A 27,952-nucleotide genomic window follows, 5' to 3' on the forward strand; every position below is an offset into this window, starting at 1 on the left:
CTGTGCCCCATCTATTCATTCCTCCCTGCCCTAACTCCTGTCAACCACTGATCTGTTTATTGTCTCCATAGTTTTGCCTTTCCCAGAGTGCCATATAGTTGGAATAATACAGCATGGAGCCTTTTCAGATTGGCTTCTTTCACTTAGTAATACGCATTTCAGGTTCCTCCACTGTCAACACTGCTGTGTATTATCACACATTTTCATGACTTGATAGCTCCTTTCTTTTTAGCACTGAATGATATCCCATTGTCTGGATGTGCCACAGTTTATCCATTCACCTACTGAAAGACATTTCGGTTGCTTCCAAGTTTGGGCAATTATGAATAAAGTTACTTAAACATCTGTGTGCAGGTTTTTATGTGGACCTAAATTTTCAACTCCTTCGGGTAAATACCAAGGAGTGTGATCGCTGGATCATATGGTAAGACTATGTTTAGTTTTATAAGAAACCACCCAACTATCTTCCAAAGTAGCTGTACTATTTTGTATTCCCACCAGCAATGAATGAGAGTTCCTGTTGCTCCACATCCTCATCATTACTTTTATTTTAATACAAAAAGTTTTAAGAAGAAATAACACAAAATTCCTCAACATTTTTAGTGAAAAAAAAATAAATGCACACACATGGTAAAATGTCAAACATTAGGAAACTATAAAATTAAAAGTAAAAAAGTCTCCCTCCTGTTTTCTAGTAAATCTTGATAGAGCTACTCACCATTCACACTTCCTTGTATATGCAACAAGAAAAATTTCTGCATGTATAGTAAATGTTTCTTTCCTTTACATTTTTTTTCACAAAATGTATCATATTATGTGCACAGCATTTTGCACCTTGCTTTTTTCACCCACCTGGAGATCTTTCTATGTTAGCATATAGAGATAAATCTCATTTTTTAAAAGGCAATAGAATTCCAAGGAAAGATATTCCAAACATTATTTATCTAGGCCTCTGTCTAAAAACATTAGAATTATTTCAAACTTTGTTATATTCAGTAATAAACATTCTTGTATATACCTTGACATATTTTTATTATTATATCAATGGGCTATATTCCTAGCAATAGAATTGTTGGTTCTCCTTCCAAAATGACTGTACCAATTTATACTACCACCAACAGTAGGAGAGTGAATTATTTTCCTCGCTGTCAACACTACTGTGTATTATCACACTTAAAATTTTTGCCAATACCATAGGAGAAAAATGGCATCTATATTTGTTTTGATTTGCATTTAAAAAATTATTAGTGGGGTTGAGCGTGCTCTCTCCCTCTCTCTCTCTCTCCCTCTTTCTCTGTGACCTGCTTATTCTTATCCTTATCCTTTACCCATTTTCCTATTGAGTTCTTGGTCTTTTTCATACTCATTTGTATAAACTCATAGTAAATTAGAAATTAACCCTTGGTTTGTCACATGCGTTACAAATATTTCCCCCACTTTTTCATTTCTTTCTGACTTCATTTACGGCCTACTATGCCTTGCAGATGTTTTTATTTATTTTTTAATAAATTTATTTATTTATTTTATTTTTGACTGCACTGGGTCTTCGTTGCTGCGCGCGGGGGCTACTCTTCGTTGCGGTGCATAGGCTTCTCATTGCCGTGGCTTCTCTTGTTGTGGAGCACAGGCTCTAGGCACGTGGGCTTCAGTAGTTGTGGCACGTGGGCTCAGTAGTTGTGGCTTGTGGGTTCTAGAGCACAGGCTCAGTAGTTGTGGTGCACAGGCTTAGTTGCTCCACAGCATGTGGGATCTTCCCGGACCAGGGCTCGAACCCATATCCCCTGCATTGGCAGGAGGATTCTTAACCACTGTGCCACCAGGGAAGTCCTTCGCAGGTGTTTTTAATTTTGTGTTTTCAAATTTATTTTTCTTCCTGATTCTGAGTGCATTAGTTTTATAATTTACAAAAATTCAAGTTGGTTTTGTGTGTGTGTGTGTGGTGTGTGTGTGTGTGTAAAGCATATCAAACACACAGTAGTAAAAGTCCATTAGGGGAAAGTCTATGGCACCAAACCATTCTCTGGGGATTTCTCTACCTCCCAGGCCATGTGGCTCAGTAGGTATCATAGTCGGTGGCTAAATAATTTTGTAAAGAAGTATCTAGGAGCAGCAATCTGATTTGACAAGCCAGTTAGACTCTGAATCCTCTTTTAGGTTCCAAGTGCATTGGAAGCTTTTACTAAAGGTCTCCAAAAAAAATTTTTTTTTCTCTTTCCAATGGTCAAGTAAGTATTTTAGTGATAATTTTCTTCCTATGAACTAGCCTAGGGATACACTAGTGTGTGTAGTGTGTGATGTGTGTATAGTATGATGTGGCGTGGTATGTGTGGGCACGAACATGCAGGTATTTAATTTTTTTCCTTTTTTCTTCCTGTTTTTTGTAATTAGTCTTTACTTGTAATAGCTTGGGGGACACTGAAGATTACGGAGCTAGATTTCCTCTAAAACACCTCTCAAGCCACCCCTGATGCCACCCGGGCCTCTGTGTCCTGGCAAGCACCACCCCACACTGAGGCCACCTCCCGAGTCATTATGTCCAGCCCAGAGCACACTTGTGTCTCCCCAGAAATATCCTTGAATAGAGCAGTTCAGAATAGGGCATGGGAACGGGCCGGAGGTTGTAAATCCATTTTCCTTCTTGGCACCAGCGGGCTAGAGGAGCCCAGGCCAGCACAAGACAGCTGAGAAAGAGAAAAGTCGGCATCCGCCGAGGGGCAACACAAGGTCCAGAGGGCCTCCCTCTGCCACACTAAATACAAACCATTCATAAAAAACAGAAAAAGATACTGGTCTTGGGGGTAAAAAAATTCCATTCTAAAAAAGAAAAAATCCTGCTCTAGCTCTTCTTTTTACACAGGTATGTGTCATGTGATACTTAATTTCACAATTGTTCAGTAACACTTCCTTGGACCGAATTTCACCTTTCTCTCTTTAAAATAAACATTTCCCTGATCCCCTTCTCTAGTTTCTCTTCCTGTCTGGGCATTCCTACAATGGAGCCCCTCTTTAGTCCTTTCTTTTTCTTTAGGCTGGTCTTACAGCATCCTACAACATTGTTCCTTTAAATGATCTTTTCCCAATCACACTTAGTGGCCGGGCTATGTGGCCACTAAGTAACAGTGAGACAACTAGCAAAAATGAGACACTCCTTTCGCACAACCAGAGCAGTCTCCCTTCTTACTCTGTCACAGAGGACAGATTAAGCAATGATGGGGGTCTTGGGTAGGGGGAGTTACTTCCTGCATCCTCAAGGCCCAAAGGCCCCTCTGCCTCATCTGCTCAGGTGTCATTGGCCCTGCTTTTTTTTATTATTATTATAAATTTATTTATTTATTTATCTTTGGTTGCATTGGGTCTTCGTTACTGCGTGGGCTTTCTCTAGTTGCGGTGGGTTTTCTCTAGTTGCAGTAGGCGTGGGCTACTCTGTTGTGGTGCACGGGCTTCTCACTGCAGTGGCTTCTCTTTGTTGCGGAGCACGGGCTCTAGGCACGCGGGCTTCAGTAGTTGTGGCTCCCGGGCTCTAGAGCGTAGGCTGAGCCATTGTGGCGCATGGGCTTAGTTGCTCGGCGGCATGTGGGATCTTCCCGGACCAGGGATCGAACCCGTGTCCCTTGCAATGGCAGGCTGATTCTTAACCGCTGCGCCACCAGGGAAGTCCCCACTGGCCCTGATTTTAACTAGGTGTTACAGAAAGCAGGATCTGCCCATCCCCATCTTTTTCACCTCCATCAACTTGAGATGAGCTGGGAGCTCCCAAAAGGCCTTAGGCCGAGCATTCCTTGGGGTGAGTTTCCTTCTCGCTCAACATCTAAAGACAAGTAGTGACACATGTAGTTTCTGCCTGTACAGTTTTTCCTAGAGGCCTTCAATCTCCAGATTGGAGAACTCACCTTTGTGTGGGAGTAACAGTAAGGAAATCTAGGAGCCAGACCCAATCCTCTCTCCCCTGGTGGGTCCAGGGAGTGAGCATGTGACTTAGACTCAACCAACCAAATACTCTTTCCCTGGTCTGGAACCTTGAGAAGAAGGCAGGCAAACAGAGATGGCTGTAGCATCACTAGGGCTCATGGGGTGGGCAGACTGGGCTGTTTGTGCTAAGAGGTTGTTGCTGTGGTTTTGGGGGCCTTACTCTCCTTTTCTTGGCCCCTAACTATTTTCAAGCCTGATACTTTACGTCCCATTTACTCTGTAAGTTCCCTGATTTTCTTTCAATAAGTCCCTTTTAAGTTAGCCAGAGCTGTCCTTTGAAGCTTTTAGTCAAGAGTGCTCACTAGTAGAACGGAGCCTCTGTCATCCTTGTGGTTTGGTGGATGGAGAAAGGAATCACTTGGAGGACCAACCCTACTCACTGAACTGGGCTGTTTCCGGGCTTGCTTGCTGCCCCAGGCTGGTCTTAGGGCACTGGCTTGGGTACCAGAACCATTATGCCAGGAATTTGGTCTTAAATGTGACTTGCTCTCTATCTAAATGTAGGGAAGTTCACACTGGCCAGGACCAACTTCTCAGAGAATCAGGCACAGGACAGAGATGGCTGGGTCCAGGATTCTCCTGTGACAAGATGGTGCCAGTTTCTTGTGGTCATGAGTTGGCTTGGGATAGAAGCAGAGAAAAATGAACCCTTAGGCTGCTGGGAAGTTTCAGCTGTATCCCACCCTCTAACCCCCCACCCCAAGCAAACAAATATTTTCCCTTTTGTGTAAATTTCCATTCCTCATGAGGATGAAAAAGTGGAGAAACAAACTTTGTTAATATAAGATCATGTCCAAGAATTATCATCCTCAATCATTTTGGAGATCTTGCTTTCTAGGAATGCTGACCACTGGAGAGGTGGTGGCTGGAAATTCTGCATCCGGGCACTCAGTGCAGACTTCTTAGGCCAGCCTGGAGGTCGGGCTGTCTGCATGTGGTCACTTTGGGCTAATAAATTAAGATGCTACCCTACCAGGGATGTACCATTCAACAGCTGAACCTCACTTTGCATTTTTATGCTTAAAGAGGTTAATTACTGAAAAATGGGTAAAATTCAAATAATCTTTAGAGTGGTGGACAGAACTTTCTAAGAGTGACACAAAACTCAGAAGCTATAAAGAGACAAGACTGACAAATCTGATGCCATAAACATGTCAAATTTCTATATTAAAAAAAACAGCAAAAAGCGAACAGCAAAGAGAGAAAACTAGCAGCAACTTCTATGACAAACAAAGGAATCATTTTCTTAATATACTAAGAGCTTTTACGAGTAAATGCAATTTAAAAAAAGGGAAGGAGATAGGAACAGTCAGTTCATAGAAAATGAGATTAAAATCACCAATAATCATGAAACATGTCTCAAACATTCATGAAATGAAATTTTCATGAAAATGAAATTTAAATGAAAATTAAAACAAATGTAGTCATTTAATTGTGCATGCCCCCAGTAATTGCTCTGTACAAAAATACACCACTGTTCTATCACAGGCCGTTAAAAGTATCTTTCTCTCTTTTCTTATATTTCTCCCTTGGCTTTCCAGGCAGTTACTCACCTGCTGTCATGGGACAGCCATTTCTTTAAAAGCGCCAACCGTGGGAACCCCACAGTAGAAGCCAATTTCCCACTCTCACCTCCCTGTGCTGACACTTACAATAAGTAACACTGGGTAAGTAAGTATTGATACTAAAATGGAGACTTCGAGCATGTGTGCTAGGGGCGGTGTCCCTGCGAGGGAGGTGATGATGGGGCGGGTTCCATGCAAGAGGAGATACACGAAAGAATGGGAGTTCTGCTGCAGAAGAGGCGGGACAGGGCTTTCCTCCAGACCCTGAAACACCACGTGTGAAAACAAAGGGGTGTGCAAAAGCCAGGTGCAAGTGTGGATCTGCAAGCTGTGGGAGGGGCGCCGAGCTCGGCGGGAAGGGACTTCTCCCGAGCGGATTCCTTTCCTGCTCAAGGACTACTTTCGGCCGTCGAGGGGCCTGACAAAATTACTTGCCTCACAGTTCACGGCTGAAAGGGAGCGTCCATTCAACTTTCCCTTTTCATAGAGAACTATATGGAGGACTTAAAGAAGTGAAATGACCCATCCCAGGTCACAGCTCTGGCCCACACTGGGGTCCTGACTGCCAGTCGGCAGATTTTCCTTCCTCTGGCCCTACCGCACTGCACAGGGTATCAATCCCAAACTCTGCTCCGTGTCCCGCGGTCGGAGTTTGCTCGATGGACTACACCTCCCACAATGCCTTTGGCCCAGGCTCCCTCCCTCCGCCCGGCTGGGTCCGTATCCGCCAATAGGAAAGCAGAGTTTCCAGGTGCAGTTCTCGGTGGCCAATGAGCGCGGCGGAGGGCGGGCCTCTCCCGTCCATTGTTCTCGGTGCCCCTCGGGCTTGAGCCACCTTGACTCCGGAGGTGCCGGGCAGTGCCCGGGGGCGCTTTTGCGCGCGGAACGACAGCGGGATTGGCATCTGGTCTCTGGAGAGGTGAGCCCGGAGAGCCAGAGCTGGAGCCGCGCGGGCCGGGAGAGCAGCCCGAGGCAAGGAGATAACGGGCCTGGAGCCAGTGCGGGCAGCCCTGTTGGGGGAGGGGCGTCGGGGGCTCTGTCCCCGTCCCGCGGGCCCCCGCTACCCCGGTTTAGGCGCCCGGTTGGCTCAGCGACCGGACATGGACTCTTCTCCCTAGCGGTGAGCTCCGTGTACATCCAACCAGGGGCGCAGAGTTTAGACTGGAAGGCACAGTGGACGACATCCCGAGCAGCTCATTTTACAGATGGGGAAACTGAGCTTCAGAGGGGGCGTGGCTTGCCCCAGGTGAGACAGCAAGTTAACTGATTAGGAACGGTTTTTCCCGGGCTCCCAGTTAAGAGTTGTGTTATACCTGTGTTTCTTTGAGCCATTTGGTGAATACATATTGAGAGCTTCGGTGCTTCCACTAGCTTTTCTTTTTTGTTCTTTTTTTAAAAAGTTTTTCCTTCCCTATTTTTTTTTGTGTGTGGGGGGGTTATCTGAGTCTACGATGTAGTGACGATTTTTAAAAATAACTTTTCATTGCCTTTTAGTCTTTATTTTAAATAATTTGTCATTTCATTGCTCAACATTTTGTAGAATTTCTGTCCAGGTTTTTTCTTTTCCTTGTGTATGTGTTCATTTTTAAAAGGAATTGGGGTCATACTGTGTCTATGGTTTTTTTGCCTTGCTGGTTTTGTTTTTATCCATTAATTTTCATATTATGAGGATTATTTTAAATAATTAATGATTAATAATTATTGTCAGCATAATTTTAAAATTTTAAAAAATACATAGAGCAGAGTGCACAAATCTTAAATTTCATATGTATGCTCTTATGCAACCATTGTTAAATCAAGATATAGAACATTTCCAGCTCCACTGAGCCCCTTCTCAGTAACGGTCCCTCAAAAGGTAGCCATTATTACATTAGCACAGTTTATTTAATTGTATTTATTTGTTTATTTATTTTCGGCTGCGTTGGGTCTTTGTTGCTGTGCGCGGGCTTTCTCCAGTTGCTGCGAGCGGGGGCTACTTTTCGTTGCAGTGAGCGGGCTTCTCTTTGCGGTGGCATCTCTTGTTGGGGAGCATGGGCTCTAGGCGCGCGGGCTTAAGTAGTTGTGGCACACGGGCTCAGTAGTTGTGGCTCTCAGGCTCTAGACCGCAGGCTCAGTAGCTGTGGCGCACGGGCTTAGTTGCTCCGTGGCATGTGGGCTCTTCCCGGACCACGGCTCGAACCCGTGTCTCCTGCATTGGCAGGAGGATTCTCAACCAGGGAAGTCCCACATTAGCATAGTTTTTAATATATTTTACTGTATGAATGTGCCATAATTAACCATTCTCCTGCTGCTGGAATTTTAAGGTGTCAAGTTTTCTTTTTGCAATTAGAAACAATGTTATAGTTGTGTGTCCTTGCAAATAAATTTCTCTTTACAAAGATGGTTATTTTAAAAAATAAATTCCTGAGGGGCCAAGGCTGGATCTAAGAGTACAAACCTTTTAAAACTTCATATTTTAGAATATGGTAATAATGCAGTTGAGGTATTTCCTTCCTTCCAGTGAGCGTCAAAGTGTCTTGACATCTGATCCTTTGCAAATCCTTGAGAGGTCCCCTTCAGATAAGAAGGATAGGTGTTATTATCTCTACTTATTAGGTGGTCAGTGAGGTTGTGTGACTGAGTTGTATGTTAGGTCAAGGTCACTCTGCAGCAAGTCTGAACTGACTTAGGGCAGGATAACTCAGTCCTGGGTTCTTGCGAGGACTTTGAATTTCTGTTACTCATGCTTTGGTCTTTTGGAAAGAAAAATACTCTATTTTTCGTGCTTGTGATTCTTCTTAACTTCTCTTGCCATAGAGATGTTTTCAGGAATAAGCCATTTTTCCTTTAAGAGGGACAGGAAACTTCTGTTGATTTGCGGATGTAAGAATCATTTGGTGGCCTGACCTGGGCTGCTGTGAGTTAGATTGTTTTAGGACAGTTTACTTATTGATTCTAGTTCTCTTTCTCATTCTTAGCCAGACTCCTTGTTGAAATTTGAGGAGGGTGCTGTCTTCTCAGAGAGCCTGGCTGGAGAAGACTGAAGGTCAAGGTTAGAAGCCTGAGTGATACCCCCAGAACGTGGATCATGGCCTCGGAGGTGCCGAGAGTAACCACTCCCCTGAGCCCCTTAGTCCGTGTCCCTCAAGAGGAAGATGACCAGGAGGAGGAGGTCGCCACCATGATCCTGGAAGACGACTCCTGGGTGCAGGAAGCTGTGCTGCAGGAGGATGGCCCTGAGTCGGAGCCCTTTCCCCAGAGCGCCGGCAAGGGCAGCCCCCATGAGGAGGTGGCCGGAGGGCCACAGGGTGCCCTTGGCCGTCTTCGAGAGCTCTGCCGGCGCTGGCTGAGGCCAGAGGTGCACACCAAGGAGCAAATGCTGACCGTGCTGCCAAGGGAAATTCAGGCCTGGCTGCAAGAGCATCGGCCCGAGAGCAGCGAGGAGGCGGTGGCCCTGGTGGAAGATTTGACCCAGACCCTTCGGGACAGTGGTGAGATGCAGAACCTCGTAGGGAGAGGGTGGGAGCAGCCCTCTGAGATGGAAGAGTGTGGTGTTTGCAGAGGAGGAGAAGGTGGTATCCAGGACTGAGTTCGGGTCAGCCCCATCCCTCTACTCTGTCTGCAGGTGATCAGCACATTGTCACCCCAAAATGCCCTGGTTGTGTGCAGTGACAGTTCCAGAATTTCGGTATAAGAGGGGCTTAGAGGACTATTCTCAGAGCCAGATTTACGTAGTTAGCACAGTTTTTTTGTGTGTAGTTGGAGCGGTTGGGAAGCTGATGGAGGTTATGGGGTGAGGGGCTGAAGACCCCCATAAACCACCCCTTGGCACTTTCACCCAGTTGTGCAATAAACTTCCAAATATTTAAGTTCCAGCAATTAGAAAAACCAAATCCTGTTTTAAAAAAGTGATTATTTTTGTGAAATCAAGGTGAATGACCAGCTAATAACTAGGGACTTATCTGTGGTATAAAGTCATCCCAGGCTCTTAAAAGAGTAATTCCAAACCTGAGCTTTTTGCAACAGTTAATATATTTGTCTCTTGTGTTATTAATACGTTGTGGGACCCATGCACGCCGTTCAACCACTCTGCCTCCATTCTGGTCTTCAGTTGTAAACTGGGCTGCCTTGCTTACCAGATATTTACTTCAGATCTACCTGTGCCCCTAGGACTGTTTCAGGACCCCCAGGAACCAATGGCTGCCTCTGTGGGAATGTTCAGGGAACGGAGTGGGGAGAGGAGAGGAGAGGTCAGAGAAGGCTTCACAGAGGATGTGGCACTTGAGCAGGAGTTGAGCTGGAGGGGGGTTTGGAAAGGCGCAGGGCAGGGGGAGGGTGTGGCATCCCAGTGGAGCTGAGGCTCAGAAGGGTGGACCGGTGTGGGATCGGTGGGATGACCATATAAGGAAGGCTGGCTGATTGGAGTGGAAAGTGTGTTTTTAGGAAGGGGTAGGAAATAGGGTCTGGGGGAAGGGTGGGTGAGGCTTAGACCAAATGTCTTTGGCCTCAGCAAATTCTAAACTAGGGCCCCAGGGGCATGGGAGGAAGCTGAATTTAGCAACAGGATGCAGGTTTGATTACAGGAGGGAGAGGCCAGAGTGAGGAGAGCAGCCAGGAAGCCGTCTGGATGCTGGATGGGCAGTGATAGGGGTGGGTCCAAGGTGGGGACTGCAGGGGAAGAGGAGGAGACTGGACGCATGTGAGAAAGAACTAATAGTAACCCTAGCCAGCACTGATGGATCCTTTTTGTGGGCCAGCCAGCGTGCCTAGCATCTGATATGCAAAACTCACGTAAACTCTCAGAGAGCCTGGCTGGAGAAGACTGAAGGTCAAGGTTAGAAGCCTGAGTGCTTCCCCCAAGAACGTGGATGATGGCCTCGGAGGTGCTGAGAGGAACCACTCCCCTGAGCCCCTTAGTCCAGGTCCCTCAAGAGGAAGATGACCAGGAGGAGGAGGTCGCCGCCATGATCCTGGAAGACGACTCCTGGGTGCAGGAAGCTGTGCTGCAGCTTGGAGACAAGCGGAATTATCATCACTGGGGAAGATAAGTGACTCCCTCAAGGTCGCGCAGCTAGTACGAGGCTGAACCAGGATGCCAGCTCAGGGGTCTGAGGACGTGGCTAATGTTCTTAAGCATTTCGTCACATCTGATGCAAAGTCATAGTTGCCGGTGGGATGTTGGAAAGAGGGGCTGCAGATGAGGAGTAAGACAAAGGTGACTAACTCAGAGGCATCTAGTCTAGAGGATTCAGAAGGCTGGAAAGGGAAGGTGGTTTGGGGACAGAGTTGTAACAATGCCCAGGGACTTGGGAGATGTGAGTATAAAGCTGTCCTTTGGAGAAAAGGGTGGTCATGGAGAGCCACCTGTGAGCCCAGGCCTTCACTGAGCACCTCACATGTCCATCTTGCTGATAATCCCGTGAGGTGGGTGGAACTGTCATTTTACAGATGAGGAAATGGAAGTTCAGCAAGGTCAAGCTCTTCCTTGAGGTCACACAGCTGGTTAGTGATGGAGCCAGCATTCAAACTCCAGTCTGTTTGCTTCCACGTGTGTTTGGTAGATCCCAGGTTTTATTTGAAGCAAAATACCTGATTTTCTTTGGCCCTGAAAAATAGCTTTTAATTTTACTCTTCCTACGTAAAAAAGCAAAAGCCTCTCATCCTGTTTAAAAACCTGTTTACTATGTAACGAATTTGTGATGAACCTCAGGCTCTTCAGTGAGATGCTAAAGAGAGGCCAGAGGGGTGGAAGGCTGAGGAGAAACCTCTGGGGTTACTGTTCAGTTGGGGAAGTCACAAAGCAGGGCGTCAAGTCTCATCAGGTGTCTCTGAGGCAATGACAGGCTCCCACTGTGACAGCCCTCCCCACCTGGCTTGCTGGAGGGGCTTTGTGCCTTTCATCTTTCACGGAACATCCCGGATGGGGAATGTCCCAGACTGAGTGGGCTTGTCAGTGCTCTCATTTCTGCCATTGAGATCGTCTTTGTTGGTTTTCATTTGTCTAACACATGCTCCTGACCTGCCTTATGATTACTCAGAGGAACCTCTTCAGTGATCTCCATCCCTTCTCAAACATTTACTCAACATAAGACCACTTGATCTCTAGTCTGTTTGTCTAGCTCGGGACCTTTGGTCACATTTACCCAGCACATTTTCAAGGCCTGGTTAGACAGTGGTTGTTTAATATTTGACTAGCAGGCACCTCTAGGTGTTCACAGTTAAAATATCTTAAAATTCCAGTTGAGATTGGACCTATATTAATAGTTTAAGTGGTAAAGCTCATCTCTCTTTGTGTTTCCCAAGGGCATTTTGATCCCCACACCCAGCCCTATTTCAGGCTCTTGGTATTTCACCTGAACTCTCGCAGCAGCCTCCAAAGGGGACCTGCCTTCAGCCTCTTTCCCCTGCATTGCTCCACTCCTACCTGAGTGATCGGGCACTCTCCTGCTTAAAAATCTTCTTGAGTTCCCCAGTGTCTCCAAATCAACCATGACCTCTTTGTCCTGCTCGCAGCCCGTGGCCCTGTGTGACCTGGCCCAGGTGCCCATGGCTGGTCCTCCTCTGATCCCCTTGCCACAGCTCTTGCTTCATTCAGACCAGATCTTGCTGTTTCTTGAACATAATCTAATCTGTATTTGCTGGCATTCACCTGTGCTCCTGAGTTTTGACTTGGAGTGGCCTTGTCCATCCCTGTGTGATAAAATCCTGGTCTTCCTTTGAGTGCACACCTTTGGAGACCTGCTCCATAAAGCTGTCCTTCCGGCCCCTGTTTCCTGTCCCCAGTTCCACCCGCCTGAGAGCATCTCTGATCACCTCTGCTAGAAGTCATCTCCCCCAGAACATTTGGATTCTCCTCCTCTTTTGGCTTTGTATCGTATTCTGTCTTGTTTTCTATTTGTATGAATACTCATCTTATTTCTTCTAGGAACCTATAAAATCCCCAAAGTCAAGGAACCTATCTTTTTCTTAACCTTTTTCTTTTTTTTTTTTTTTAAGCTCTCACAGTACCCAGCACAGTGCCCTATACATAGTGGGGACCCAGTAAGTATTGTCGGGATGAGGAAATGAATCCTTCGAGCCTCCCTGCAGGTGTGGAGAAGCTCACCTGCTGGGTCCATGAAGGAGGCAGATAGCTGCTTCCTTCCAGGCTTATCTGCCTCTCCTTGAGAAAGCCAAGCTAAGGTTTGTTTTAAAACAAAATGGGGTCGGGACTTCCCTGGCGGTCCAGTGGTTGGGACTTCGCCTTCCAATGCAGGGGGTGCAGGTTCAGTCCCTGGTTGGGGAGCTAAGATCCCACATGCCTCGTGGCCAAAAAACCAAAACATAAAACAGGAGCGATACTGTAACAAATTCAAAGACTTTAAAAATGGTCCATATCAAAAATATCTTAAAAAAAAAAAAAAAGGTCAAGCCCAAAGTTGGCAGAACGTAGCCAGGTATATTTCCAAATCTAGAAAGGGAGACTAGGTAGGACTGCAGCTTAGACCTGGGAGAATTCTTAGGCTGGTAGGCAAGTCAAGCAGCTTAGTCCAGCAAGAGAGCACCTACTCTTAGGTTTTCATTCTTGGAAGCTCTGTATTAATCCTTTGTTTATATTCAGCAAACTCAGTGAATATTATCATATTTATGCTGTTAACCAAGATGTTTATAAACATAGAGAACATGTTTCTGAGTATGGAGGTGGGTACTATTGCCGTTTCTCAGATTCCACAGGCTCAAGGATATCTCCCTTCATGGCCTGAGAATAAACCAGTAGGTGGCCTTTTTCACCTGTTGTTATCCAGCCAAACTGGTAGGAGTAGTCCATGGGACTGGCAGCATTTACTTGAAGGGACAAGCTTTGGATTTGGAAACCTAAGGTATGGTGAATCCACACCCCAGGGAGGACAGTTGCCTGGAGGTCTCTTGCACCAGGGAGCTGGTCTTGGATGTGGCCACCAGCGCACAAATGCCAAAGAAAATGAAACTGTTGTGGGCTGGACGTGGAAGCCGCAGTAGGGCATCACTGGTCCTGTGGAGACCATCCATCCAGTGATGTGCTCTTTCTTTTTATTTTTTAAAAAATAAATTTATTTATTTGTTTTTGGCTGTGTTGGTTCTTCGTTGCTGTGTATGGAGTTTCCCTAGTTGCGGCGAGCAGGGGCTACTCTTCGTTGCGGTGCATGAGCTCTAGGCGCGCAGGCTTCAGTAGGTGTGGCTTGCCGGCTCTAGAGCGCAGGCTCAGTAGTTGTGGCACACGGGCTTAGTTGCTCCGTGGCATGTGGGATCTTCCCGGACCAGGGCTCGAACCCATGTCCCCTGCGTTGGCAGGCAGATTCTTAACCACTGCACCACCAGGGAAGTCCTGTGCTCTTTCTTTTTAGATGAGATTGGCCCACATGGTTCACGCCTGGCAGCTGTGTTTTTAGCCTGTTTCACAGGCCTGTTGAAAGACCATTTATGAAAAGCACTAGTTACCTGTGTTTCTGGTTACAAATTACTGATGTAAAACCCAATACACTTCCTTTTTTTTCTGGCGACTTGGAGAATGAGAACCCCAATTTTCCAGGGCAATCTTGAGTATTTGTCCTTGTAAAGCATCAAAATGTCTCAAATTCCAATAGCTGGCAGCCAAACCATACCTCTCAGAATGTCTCACATCGGTCTGTAAGAGGCCTGGGCCCTGGGGCCAGAAGTTGTTTCTCAAATTGTATGGCCTCATTTTCGGTTCAGAAAGTATAGTCACTAGAGTTGAGACAGCTTGTCCTTGAACTGTTCTCTAATTGCTCTACCCACCCTCATCTCACTTTCTGTATGAAGTAAGCGGAAAAATACCTTTAGAGCCCGGAGACCAGTGGACTCATGCCGCAGCAGCCTCCCCAAGATAACCCCAGACCAGTGTGGTTGCAGCATCAGGCTGAAAGGGGAAATGCTCCTCTCCTAACAGATTCTTTTTTTTTTTTTTTTTTTTTTGGCTGAATAGCACGGCTTGCAGGATCTTAGTTACCCGACCAGGGATCGAACCCAAGCCCCCTGCAGTGGAAGCTCGGAGTCTTAACCACTGGACCGCCAGGGAAGTCCCTAACAGATTCATTTTATCTCATAGAAGCCCCACCACCCGAAAAAGAAACTGCTGCCATCAGAGGGGAGCAAAGGGGAAATTATGGGGCTCAAAATTGATAGATTCGTGACATATAAATCCTCTGACCATTAGTGTGGGGTCCCTGTGCCATCAGCATCATCTGGAAGTGTGTTAAAAATGAAATCCCCGGGCCTCCCTTCAGACCTACTGAACCGGAAACTCTGGGGGCGGTGTCCAGCACGTGGGTTTAACAAGCCCTCCAGGTGATCCTGTTTCAGCCACCAGTTTGAGAACCACTGTGCTAGGCCTATGGTTCTCAGACTTCTCATTGGGGTCCTGGAACCCACTCCAGGGATTCTGATTTTCTGATTTAGTTGGCATGGGGGTGTGGCCCAGGCAAGGGAGTTTTGAAAGCTTCCCAGGTGGTTCTAAGATGCAGTGAAGTTTAAAAACCACTGCTCTAGAGCCTTGTTACTCAGAATGTGGTCCATGCACCAAAAACATAGGTGTCACCTGGGAGCTTGCTAGAAGGGCATACCTCAGTCTCAGCCCAGCCCCACTGAAGCAGAATCTGCATTCACCAAGATCTCCAGGTGATTTCACATGCACTGTGAAGTTCGAGAAGCACTCCTCTAGACTAGTCAGGAATGGAGATTATCAACTTCAAACCTACTCTTGTCCAACAGGTGAGCTGAGAGTCACAGCTGACCTCTCCAGCCATCCTCAGCATCACATCTGGCTTTTGGTGGGCACAGGCAGCAGCTTACCTATCTTGAGCTTGCTGGCCCAGCAAAAATGCTCCCTTGGTGACAGCAAATGAACAAATACTTTCATGTTTGTTAATAAGGGGAGTGAAGAGCGGTGCAGGGTTGTAAAGGTATATGTCTTTTTAAAGCCACAATTCTCAGTTTCAAGACAAAAACACTTTCAGTTCACTTAAATATTTGAAGTGTATACCATACAGAACTCTCAGAGAGATGTAACATTAACATATAACCGTAACTGTTTGGCAATCATTCATTTAAACCAATAACATCTCCTTGCTGTTTTGACCAGCGCTTTGTCTTTCAGGCAGTCAGAGTTCAGGGGGAACAACGGTCTCAGTCACTCAGGCGCTATCAGGTTCCCGCCAGTCTTGCCAGGGCAGTGCCCCGATAGGGAGAGCCCCACTTGGGCATCAGCTGTATCAGAATTACAGACCCACTTCTGCATTTTAGACCAGTGGCTCTGACCATGGTGTTGAGACACAGCGGTATGTCACAATCAGGGGGGAAGGACCTTACAAGAATTCTGAGCTTAACACACATTAAAGCACCAAAGTTTGTGACCAGTTATGTCATTGTTATAGATAAATTACAGCAAATTCAGGCTTATCCCCATATTGACAGCAATTTTCCTTACACTTATTCTGGTACGCTTTGTAGCATGGGAGAGAAAGCAGAGGCCTCTGACCAGGCAGGAGGACACACGTGGCCCAGTTCAAGGACAAGCATTCCATGGGAATGTGCTGTGCATGTGAGTCTAGAGCCCATGTCAAGGGCAGGAAAATACAAGATCCATTGATTTAGACCGAGCTGCAATTGTCTAGTAACCAATAAGGGCCCTATGGCAATTCAGGAATCATTCAGTGGATGGACCGTTCAGTGGATGGTGTTTGGACAGTGTTCTGACCCTTTGAAAAAACTAAAACTGGATCTCTACTTCACAAGTTACACAGAAATCAATTCCAGATGAGTTATAGATCTATACTGTAAAAGATCTGGAATCAGCTATAGGAGAGGATTTTTGTAATCTTGCAGTGGGGTGGGACTTCTTAATCTTAAACAAGACAGAAATCGTCAAAGCTAAATTGAACTCATGGAAGCAGAAAAAGTCTTTTATGTTAAAAAGATACTGTGGACACTTCCCTGGCAGCGTAGTGGTTAAGAATCCACCTGCCAATGCAGGGGACACGGGTTCGAGCCCTGGTCCGGGAAGATCCCACATGCTGCGGAGCAACTAAGCCCGTGTGCCACAACTACTGAGCCTGCGCTCTAGAGCCTGTGAGCCACAACTACTGAGACCGCATGCTACAACTACTGAAGCCCGCATGCCTAGAGCCAGTGCTCCACAACAAGAGAAGCCACCACAATGAGAAGCTTGAACACCGCAACGAAGAGTAGCCCCTGCTCGCCGCAACTAGAGAAAGCATGTGTGCAGCAACGAAGACCCAACACAGCCAAAAATAAATAAGATACTATGAACAAAGTTCAACGAAAATGCACAGACTGGGAGGAAATATCTGTAACAAAGTCTGCAGTGTAGCAGATAAGAGTCAAAATCTTGCTCTGTAAGAGCATCTACAATTCATAAGAAATTGTCAACCCAGTAGAATAGAAGGTAAAAGATATGGTCCGGCAATTTAAAAATGAATAAAAACAAATTATATCCATATGAAAAGATGTTCAACCTTACAAATTACCAGGGAAATACCCATTAAAGCAAGATACTCTTCTTTTGCCTGTTAGGCCATCAGAAATTGAATAGTGTTTCTAAGAATTCTCTGCCTTTTTGAGCATTAACTTCATCTTTTAAAATTAATTCCAGAATTTTTCTAGTAAGGTATCAACTATTTTAAATTTGCTAAGAGTACATAAAATGATATATAAGGGCCATAAATTCTTTTTTCTTGTTATGGTGGTAAAATATATAACATAAGATTACCATTTTAACCATTTCTAGGTGTATAGTTCAGCGGCATTAAGCACATTCACATTGTTGTGCAGCCGTCACCACCATCCATCTCCAGAAATTTTTCCTCTTCCCAAACTGAGACTCTATACCCATTAACAGTAACTCCGGGCTTTCCTGGTGGCACAGTGGTTAAGAATCTGCCTGCCAATGCAGGGGACACGGGTTCAATTCCTGGTCCAGGAAGATCCCACATGCCGCAGCGCAGCTAAGCCCGTATGCCACAACTGTTGAGGCCCGCGTGCCTAGAGCCCATGCTCCGCGACAGAAGAAGCCACCGCAATGAGAAGCCCACGCACCGCAACAAAGAGCCCCTGCTCACTGCAACTAGAGAAAGCCCACGCGCAGCAACGAAGACCCAACGCAGCCAAAAATAACTAAATAACTAAATAAAATCTATTTAAAAAAAAAAAAACACTAACTCCCCTTCTCTCCCCACAACCCCTGGCAACCACCATTCTGATTTCTGTCTCTATGAATTTGCTCTAGTAGTTTCGGGGGAGATCAAAACATTTAGCAAATGAGACCCCTTCTTTCCTGTTTCCTTAATGCCTGACTCATCTCTGAGTTTTCTCTACTGGAGATCTGGCCGTCCAACCGCTTGCTCACAAGCCTGCTTCCTCAGAAGCCTGCCTCCCTGTATCCAGTCTCATCCACAAAATATGCTCATTTTGAAATAGCAAACACTCTTTCTACTGGTGAAGTTCCTTTTTAAAGAAAATTCCCAGCTCCTACCATCTCATCCCATCTCTACCCATTAATATGTTGATGATATTCCCCTTTTATCTGACCACATCAGCTTCTGAGTTTTCACTTTCTTAATTGACCACCCACAAAAAAAGAGAATTGCCCACAGTTGAATATACTCTATACTCTTGATTTCACCAGTGTCACCTTTTCTTGAGGAGGAGCTTGGGAGGAACCAGGATCCCTCATCCTTCCCAGCTCAGTGATTTTTTTTTTCCCATTTGGAGGCCCTTGTTAAGTCAGATCGCCCGAAGGGTGCTCTTTTCTGTCCTTTAGAAAGGCTCCCGTGCCTCTGTGTTATCAGAGACCAACCTTAAAAGAACTCTCAACCTTCCTTTGGCCTTCCCTGGAGTATAACAGTCTTGAATCTTTGCGTAAAGGAGGATAGGACTGGTCCTTAAGCAGCAGACAGTGAGGGGCTTATTGGGTCAGGATTCTGCTCAGATGGGCCTCTGCAGTGAGGTGGCAGAGGAAGATAATCACACAAATTAAGCATCATGTCTAAAGGCTCCCACATTATAAAGGAGTTCTCTCATATTCTTGTCTAATAGTTCAGTACTAATTTTTTTCCCTTTAAATCTTTGATCTATTTGAGATCTGTCCTAGTATGGGTCCAACTGAAATTTTTCCATTTGACTTAACTGATTGTTCCCAGCATCATGAATGCTGGTGTCTTTTGGATGTGGTGTCTTTTCTCCATGGATTGGAGAGGCTACCCTTATATTCAACATATGTTAAATTCCCATGGTCATAGAGATGATTTTTTTCTGTTCCACTGGTCTGTCTATTCACGAGCCACCTGAATTAAGTTCTGAATTCACATGTATTAAATTCTGAACTCACATGTCTACTGAGTCTATTTCTGGAGGTTTGGTTTTGTTTCATTGGTCTGATTGTCTATTAATGTTTTAATTACAGTAAGTCCCCTACATACAAACAAGTTCTGTTCCGAGAGCATGTGCGTAAGTCCAGTTTGTTCATTAAGTCCAACAAAGTTAGCCTAGGTACCCAACTAACACAAACGGCTATGTGGTATTGTACTGTAACAGGTTTATAATACTTTTCACACAAATAATACATAACAAACAAACACAAAAAATAAAACATTTTTAGTTTGAAAGTACAGTACCTTGAAAAGTACAGTAGTAGAGTACAACAGCTGGCATCCAGGGGCACGTTCATGTCTTTGAAAGTTCGTAACTTGAAGGTTCGTATGTAGGGGACTTACTGTATTGAGATTTTATGTTTTAACATTTGACAGAGATAGTTGCTCCCTGCCTTACTCCCCTCATTTCAGTCAGTAATCTTATCTACAATAATGTTTATTTTTGTACTGTTAAAGACTCTTATACTTCAGTTACATGATTTGCCAGTTTTAAATGATAACCTTTGGACGCCCAGGTATACAGATGAGGCAGTTAATGAATATATCCTATATCCCAGTTTCTTCCCCACAACCCCAATTTTGGTTAGCATGTCATTTCTACATGTCTGTGTAACATTGACATTCTCTTTTTTCCCTCTAATTGCCACAGTAGTTTTAGACGTTGTTCTAAAGTTAAATGTATCTGTTCAGCCCCAGTCCTTTTGCTCTAGCATTGCCTTTGTCTCGTGGTTGACCGAAATTCATCTCCCAATAGTTTCCTCAAGAAGGGTCATAGGAGCAGTATTCTGTGAACTTGTGTATATTCAAAGCTGTTGGCCTGTAAACTTTATGCTTGAAGGACAGTTTTGTTGAACGTAAAATCCTTCACATCCGTTTTCTTTGCTTGCATGTCTTGTAGCTCTTGCTGTATGATCTGCAGGGATTGAATGTTTCTGGAGAGAAATTTGAGACTGGTTGATTTTCTTCCCCCATATAAGTGATTCGATCTTTTTACCTTGTTGTCCCCTGTCTCATTAGTAACCACCCTGGGTTAGTTTTCCTTGGCACACAGTGTTCCTCTGTCTTTTTTTTTTTTAAATGTATTTAATTTTTTGACCACGGGGTACATGGGATCTTAGTTCCCCGACCAGAGATCGAACCTGTGCCCCCTGCATTGGAAGTGCAGAGCTTTAACCACTGGACTGCCAGGGAAGTCCCATCAAGGGTTCTTCTATCTTTATAGATTATACTTGAAGGATTTGTTCTATTCCTTTGGCTTAGTTTCCTTTTTTGAGAACTCTAGTTATATATTTATTGATTCTCCTTTTATCTCACTTTGGTTTCTGTCATTCTCTTTAATCTTTTTTTTGAACTTTATTTTTTTTTTATACAGCAGGTTCTTATTAGTTATCTATTTTATACATATCAGTGTATACATGTCAATCCCAATCACCCAATTCATCCCACCACCACCACCCCGCTTTCTCCCTTGGTCTTTAATCTTTCTAACTTCTTTCTTCGTTTCCATCTCACTTCAAATCTCCCTTTCCCTTCCTGTGCTTTCCAAGGTGCCTATTTTCCGTTGAGTTCCTCCCCGTTTTGTCTTCATTTCTCTGGATTTTTTTCCCTTCTTCCCAGATCACATTTCCTCTCTTCCTGTTGTCTCTTCTCAACTTCTACTTTGTGGTCTTCCTTCACAGAGGCGGTTGCTTCACTTAACATTTTTTAGGGATGAAAAATGGTCATTTTTCTCAATAACAATAATTCCTGTGATTCACTTGGGAGAGTCAAGGCTCTCTCCGCTGCTTTACAGAAACAGAAAGCTTCCTGCACACACAGCTCATCTGTGTGATTCTGTATAATTGTAGCCTCACCTCCCTTGCTTCTCCGAACCAAAGAAGCCAGCCCTGCTCACCCCAGTTCCCAAATGTACCGATGTACTTGAGGGTGAGTCCCTGACCCTCAGGAAGTGATTTCCTGCCTGAGCTTTTTGAGACACTGCCCCCAAGAGCGCCCGCCTCCTGCTTTCCATGCTTGTTCTCTTCACGTTTTCCCTCCTTGGCTTCTGCCCGGTCTCTGCTGTTTTTGGAAGCCCTTACATGTATTTTGTTGTCTGCAAATTGATCTCCCTCCTGATCGCACTGAAAATGAAGTCTGAGTTTTTGTTTTTCCTGTTGCTTCTGAGCTCAGCCTGGAACATACCAGTTCTGATTTTAGGGCAATGAAAAACCTTATTAACTACTGTCCCTATTTGGAAGAGAACAACTACAAAGGTCATCACAAAAGGGTTTTGGGTCATGTTAGCTTGAAGAAAATGAATCAGGGCCTCAGCCTGGAGGTTCTTATAGAAGAGATAATAGCAGAGCTCTGTGATAGAAACTTGCAAAAGAGCAGTCTTGCAGGATGTTGAGGAAGCACAGAATTTCTGGCCCTAGCCAGGCAGGAGCTTGCATGGTGCCCCTCATTCCTGTATCCATCCCCTGGAGATCTGGGGGAGGGGGGCCCAAGGGCAATTATAGGAGTCCACAGATTACCAGCAGCATGTATGTCAGTGTGAGCATGAAATGTAATTATATGCTTAATTGCAAGTTTAAGTAGATCTTATTTTGACTAAAGACATGAGTGGAACCTAGGTTCAACCTGAGAGATGTAGGCCACATTGTATCATGTTCATATACGGAAATTTACATTAACTTATAGAGACTAATAATCACTGAATTGAGCATCTAACCTTAAACAGTTTATCAGCATTAACAATGGAAATGTCACTGGGACTTTGTGTAATTATTTTGCTAATTGTCTTCCTTGCTATGAATGGAACTACTTTCTTATGAGGTCTGATGTGTGATGTTAGGTCTTAGTAATAATCAGGCTATCACCTTTATCAGTAAAAGCATTGACTGACTTCTGTATACTCTATAGAATTTTTAAAAAGGGTTGAAGATACCTTACAGAAATAGAGCACAAAGAAATTATAGTAAAGAAGAAAATATTGGGAAGGAAAAAATGAAAGAACACAAGTTGCATGCTGTAAAAACATCCAGTATTCCTGCTCTGGGCTTTTGGCTCCAAGCTTCCAAGCAGGCAAGGCAGAGAGGGAGCCACAGTCAGGGGCGTGAGGCAGACACAGATCACTCAGAAGAGAAGCTCCTTTTGATACTTCCATCAGAGAGAAATTTCCTCCTCTGGCCGATCGAGAGGATATTGTGTGGTATAAACAATGTCATCAACAACTTTCTGGCAGCATTAATGTTCCTGACAGCTGCTGACTTAAAAAAATGCACAATGTGAGAGTTGAGGGTTAAGTTTTATTTGGGAGAAAATGAGAACTATAACTTGGGAGACAGCATCTCAGGTAGCTCTGAGAAACTGCTCCAAAGACGTAATGGGGGAGGTCAGTATATATGTGATTTTGGTGAAGGGGGAGTATACACAATCAAGCACATATTTTTTTGCAGAAGGTTTCTGCTAGTCTCGTGAAGGTTACTGCTAATCCCGAGGAGCAGACGTCACCATGAAGGAATTGAGTGCTTTTCTAGATACGAGGAGATGCAAGAATTGGGCTCATAAAATGGTCTCCTGAAAATATTAACTATCTGAAGACCTGTTCTGCCAGTTTTTCCCAGAGCATGGAGGGCCTCATTTCTGCTCTCCACCCTGAACTCCTTTCAGGGGGAGTTGAAAGTCAGCAGCTGCAGCAGCATGTGATTTAGTCCTTGTAGAGGTAGATGGCAAGTGCCAGTTTGTAGCTGACACAGCCATTAATTTCTTTCTTTTTTTTTTTTAATATTGATTAACAATGTAATGTTAGTTGATAGAAGTTCATTTCTTTTTAATTTTTTACTTTTTGGCTGTGCTGTGCAGCATGCGGGATCTTAGTTCCCTGACCAGGGATCGAACCCGTGCCCCCTGCAGTGGCAGCACGGACTCTTAAGCACTGAACCACCAGGGAAGTCTGTGATTAATTTCTAATGACCCTTCTTAGAGTGTTCATCAGTGTCAGCCAGAGTCATTAAACCAACACACAGTTCAGTGAACACAGTTCTGCCAGTGTCAGAGCAGTGTGATCCAGGCCCACAGCTCTGCTGGCTTAATCCTGGGATAGACTTTAGAGTCTCTCATTTGAGGAAGGGAATGCATGTTCTTCCAGCAGTCCTCCCTCATGATTTGTTTCACCCAAACGTTTGATAAGTATTGGGCAGTAGTTTGGCAAGTTTCTGGAAGGTAGATATTTTGTATTACCAATAGGAGATCTATCTGTAGACTCTCACTGCAGGTAAATTTGAGGGCTCTTTTTTTTTTTTTTTTTTGGCTGCGTAGCATGTGGGATCTTAGTTCCCTGACCAGGGATCAAACCCGTGCCCCTATAGTGGAAGTGCAGAGTCCTAACCACTGGACCGCCAGGGAAGTCCCCAAATTTGAGGGCTCTTTTAACTGCCCACTTACTTGTTTCCAGTCATGTGTATAGACACATAGAGTCCTTGTTGCTGGTGCCCTGTCATCTTGTCTGTATCTTACTTAAATGCCAACTAATAAGACTATAAGCATCAGACATTTTAATGCACAGAATTATTGTATAAGCTCCATTTGAAAGGAGACTGAGCTTTAGGGGAATATCTGTGGTACCAATAAGAAACTCATTCATTCATTCATCAAATTTAATAGAGCACCTACTAAGCATTGAGCACCATGGTGAGTATTGGGGACTGTGTACCCTGTTGCTTTCCTTTGATCAGGAATTTGGAAATTCCCACCTGATCTCATTTCCCAGTGGAGAAACAGGTAGAGACCTGAAACCCACATCTTTAAGACTTAGAAATTCTGGGTGATCACCATAAAGATATGAGACCTGGCAACTGGATAACCAGTTAGAAGGAAATAAACCTGTCTTTTTTTTTTTAAGTTTTGAGGGTTCTCTAGCTTTTTTATTTTCACTCGAAGTTTAATTCATTTTAAATTTCCCCTTTGGTTTTCTTTTCTCATCATTACAGGAAATTGAGTACAAATTGTACAATTTTCTTCATTGTTTCAGATTTTGAGATCCAGAGTGAAAATGGGGAGAACTCTAACCAAGACATATTTGAGGATGTTGAATCACATGAAATGTTCTCCGAAATGCCTGAAGGGGAAGGCATTCCACAATCTGACTGGGAAAGTGACTTGGAGAGAGACTGCAGCTCCCGGGGGCCCCGGGGAAACACCCCGGGGAAGGACCATGGGGAGGTGCCACCCCAGAGCAGAGAAGTTGGACAGCTCATAGGCCTTCAGGGCACCTACCTGGGTGAGAAGCCCTATGAGTGTCCCCAGTGTGGGAAAACCTTCAGCCGGAAATCCCACCTCATCACGCACGAGCGGACCCACACAGGAGAGAAATACTACAAATGCGATGAGTGCGGAAAAAGCTTTAGTGATGGTTCCAACTTCAGTAGACACCAAACTACTCACACCGGGGAGAAACCTTATAAGTGCAGGGACTGTGGGAAAAGCTTCAGCCGGAGTGCAAACCTCATAACCCACCAGAGGATCCACACGGGAGAGAAACCCTTCCAGTGTGCTGAGTGCGGCAAGAGTTTCAGCAGGAGCCCCAACCTCATCGCCCATCAGCGGACTCACACGGGGGAGAAACCGTACTCGTGCCCCGAGTGTGGCAAGAGCTTTGGAAACCGGTCCAGCCTGAACACGCATCAGGGGATCCACACGGGAGAGAAGCCCTACGAATGTAAAGAATGCGGCGAAAGCTTTAGTTACAACTCCAACCTCATCAGGCACCAGAGGATCCACACAGGAGAGAAGCCGTACAAGTGCCCCGACTGCGGGCAGAGGTTCAGCCAGAGCTCGGCCCTCATCACCCACCGGAGAACTCACACGGGAGAAAAACCTTATCAGTGCAGCGAGTGCGGGAAGAGCTTCAGCCGCAGCTCCAACCTGGCCACGCACCGGAGGACCCACCTGGTGGAGAAGCCCTACAAGTGCGGGGAGTGCGGGAAGACCTTCAGCCAGAGCTCCAGCCTGATTGCACACCAGGGGATGCACACGGGCGAGAAGCCCTACGAGTGCCTGACATGTGGGGAGAGCTTCAGCTGGAGCTCCAACCTCATCAAGCACCAGAGAATCCACACGGGTGAGAAGCCCTACAAATGCAATGAGTGTGGGAAAGGCTTCAGCCAGCGCTCCCAGCTGGTGGTGCACCAGAGGACCCACACGGGTGAGAAGCCCTACAAATGCCTCATGTGCGGCAAGAGCTTCAGCCGGGGCTCCATCCTGGTCATGCATCAGAGAGCCCATCTGGGAGATAAGCCATACAGGTGTCCCGAGTGCGGGAAAGGCTTTAGCTGGAATTCAGTCCTCATCATACACCAGCGAATACACACTGGGGAGAAGCCCTACAAATGCCCCGAGTGCGGCAAAGGCTTCAGCAACAGCTCCAATTTTATCACACATCAGAGAACTCACATGAAGGAGAAACTTTACTGAAGGGGCAGAGAGGGAAGGTGAGGGACTGGCCCAGGAGGGCACTTGCCATGCTGCCCCCAGACAGGGATGTGTCTGTAGAAGAGCCATTCTTCCTAAAGGCTTGTTGGGGATCTTTGCCAGAATCTTACCCCTGCTCACCCTCATTTCTAGGATCCCATCATCTTAGTGGTCAGAGTCAAACCCCGAGAACAGAGCGTAGGAATGGAAGGTCGGAAAGCTGGGGCTTTTTCTGTCACGTTTCTCGACTTGATTGGCTCCTTCTCTCTCCATCCTCTGTGCCCCAGTTTCCTCTTCGGTAGAACAGGGGGGATATTTCTCTGTGTGGAACGGAAGACAGCATGGCCCACATTTTAGAGAAATACCAGAAACCTGTTGGTGTTGTCTGGTCGTTCTGCTGCCAGTTGTTGGGCTAAGGTGCCTTCACCCGAGCTGCTAGCATCCCAGGGCCCCTGCCGTGGCAGAACTGGCCCTTCCTGCCTTTGTGTCCTGGGGTTTGATTTCGGGTCAAGGTGGAGGGGCTTCTCCCATTCTGAGTCATCCGCATGAAGCTAAAGCCCTTTTCTCGTTCTAGAAAGTGTCAGGAACACCGGAACACGAGGGAGTCTGGCCCAGAACCAGTGTCCCAGTACCTTCCCATTGATAGGAGTTGCCCGGGGCCTGCCAGGGAAGGCATAAATGGAGGAGATGTATGTGTTTGCTCTTGTTTCTGCTTACTGTCCTGGGGTAAGTCGGCTGTGGGTCGGTGGGGACACATTTATTCTTGCAGGGTTTTAGTTTTTGAGTGTGAGGTGAAGTCAGAGCCGCCAGCTGCCTCCCCCTGGTGGATGGTATTTCTGTCTTCTTCAGGGTGAAACAGTCCTGCACTCTGCAGGGTTGCCTTGTGTCTCTACCCCCCAGATACATGGCCCTGTAATCATCACTCTGTGCACTTGTCGTTTTTATCTTATATATGCAGATCTAGAATTCTGTCTGGTAGCTTTTGTATACAAAGAACGTTATTTTTAAGGAAGTGTTGATTTTGAGGACACATCACCTGTACCCTGGAGAGATTTGGGCTTGAATCAAGAGTTGTCCTACAGATGTCGCCCTTGATCTTGGGATGCTACCAGGGCTTTGTTCTTGGGTCCTTGAGCTATGAAACAGTAAAGACAGGATGATAGCAGGTGAAGGGCTTTGTTAGGAGGGAAGAGGAGGGTAAATAGGCTTTTCTCTCCTACACGTAGGGCCTGCCTTCAGAACGCACCTTGGTTCTTACAGGGTGGATGCTCCAAATTGCCTAATAAAGTACAGTCCCACTCTTTTCCTGAGTCTGTCTTTTCACATGTGTTAAAAACCCGAACTTGACAAACCCATACCTCACTTCCCCACCCAACTCACCTCCTGCCCCAGGCTGGAAGTGGTCCAAGACCTTTAGGGGGAAAGAAATCACTTGCTTCAAAGAGCACACCTTTGGGTGAACCTAGTCCTGTGTGCTTGACCAGTGCACCCACCTCTCCACTGCTCTTTGCTATCTCTGCATCCAGTCTGTCAGCCAACACTTGGAGAGGCAGCTTTGGCTGAGGTGCCAGATGATTCCCAATGGTCTCCTTGGGAGGCCGTCTCCATCCAGAATCAACTAAGTTAGACACAAGGAAGCTCTGGGCAGTAGCAGTTGTTACACCAAACCACGTAGGCTGTGAAATCCCCGTCACCGATTCCATTCCTTCACTTACAGGGCAAACGTTTACTGAGGGCGTGTGTACCATCACCATGCTAGGTGCTGGAGAAAGGTTGTGAACAAGAAGTTCCGTTACCCGTCGTCATGCCGCTTTACTAGGAGAAAGATTTCCATCTGTCTGGGAAGATACAAGAGCTGCCCTGCGTGTAAGGGAGAGTGGACAGGCGGGTTTCCTAGGTGGCATTCAATTCTGGAATTTGGGTTGTAGGAATGGTGTTTTTTCTCTTTCCCTTAAGCTCAACTTGAGAAAAGAATTGGTATTAAGGTTTTTAAACCTTTCTAACTAAGTTTCTTTTTTTATTCCTCCCTACCTGGTATAAACACAAAATGTCCTGGAAAGAAAGGAAGCCAGATTAGCTGAAATTGCAGAATTAGACTGGAACCAGGTTGGGGAAATGACAAATGGTGGTTCTAGAAAGGTTGAGAGCCCATTGCTTCCTGTCCTGCTTGCACCTAGAGGGGGTCTGCAGAGGCAGGGAGGGGTCTTCATGCCGGATGTGTTGGATGGAAGGACACGGCCTTCTTCCCCTGAAAACAGTCAAGAAGCCCCAGCCCCCTCGGCAGATCTGCCTCTGCTACATCTTTGTTCACAACTCAATTACACCTGTGTCTCTGTAACAAAGACTATTTCCCCTTCAAGGTACATATATTTAGGGACCGAGTTTTTGTTACCAGTTTGTTTCTAAGTTCATGGGAACAGCCTTGGGACCATTAAAAACCTACAGTAAATGGGTTTTTTTAAAAGGCATCTTCTTTACCCTCAGTGTGGCCCCCAGGCCCACCTCAGCAAGTCTTTCACGTGACTTTGGTCACTTCTCTCTCCCCGGCCCCGCAGTGGCCGCCCT

The 27,952-nt window shown here is 45.7% G+C and overlaps 1 protein-coding gene across 10 annotated transcripts; it reads left to right on the top strand.

The window, feature by feature from the left end:
- Window positions 1–6,320: 6,320 nt before the first annotated feature.
- On the top strand, window positions 6,321–26,690 carry ZSCAN2 (zinc finger and SCAN domain containing 2). 10 transcript variants are annotated; one of them, XM_073801419.1, is made up of 4 exons: window positions 6,337–6,453; window positions 6,653–6,780; window positions 8,492–9,004; window positions 23,949–26,690. In XM_073801419.1, the coding sequence occupies exons 3-4, from the start codon at window positions 8,602–8,604 to the stop codon at window positions 25,388–25,390; spliced, it is 1,845 nt and encodes a 614-aa protein (XP_073657520.1). In that variant the 5' UTR covers window positions 6,337–6,453; window positions 6,653–6,780; window positions 8,492–8,601; the 3' UTR covers window positions 25,391–26,690. The 10 variants fall into 10 exon arrangements, with proteins under 10 accessions (XP_073657519.1, XP_073657520.1, XP_073657522.1 ...); XM_073801422.1 differs by having other exon boundaries at window positions 6,349–6,780; window positions 23,949–25,407; window positions 25,962–26,690; XM_073801418.1 differs by lacking the exon at window positions 6,653–6,780 and having other exon boundaries at window positions 6,321–6,453.
- Window positions 26,691–27,952: the final 1,262 nt, after the last annotated feature.

The sequence above is a fragment of the Tursiops truncatus genome, chromosome 2 (genome assembly GCF_011762595.2).
Source record: "Tursiops truncatus isolate mTurTru1 chromosome 2, mTurTru1.mat.Y, whole genome shotgun sequence".
Classification (NCBI taxonomy): Eukaryota; Metazoa; Chordata; class Mammalia; order Artiodactyla; family Delphinidae; genus Tursiops; species Tursiops truncatus.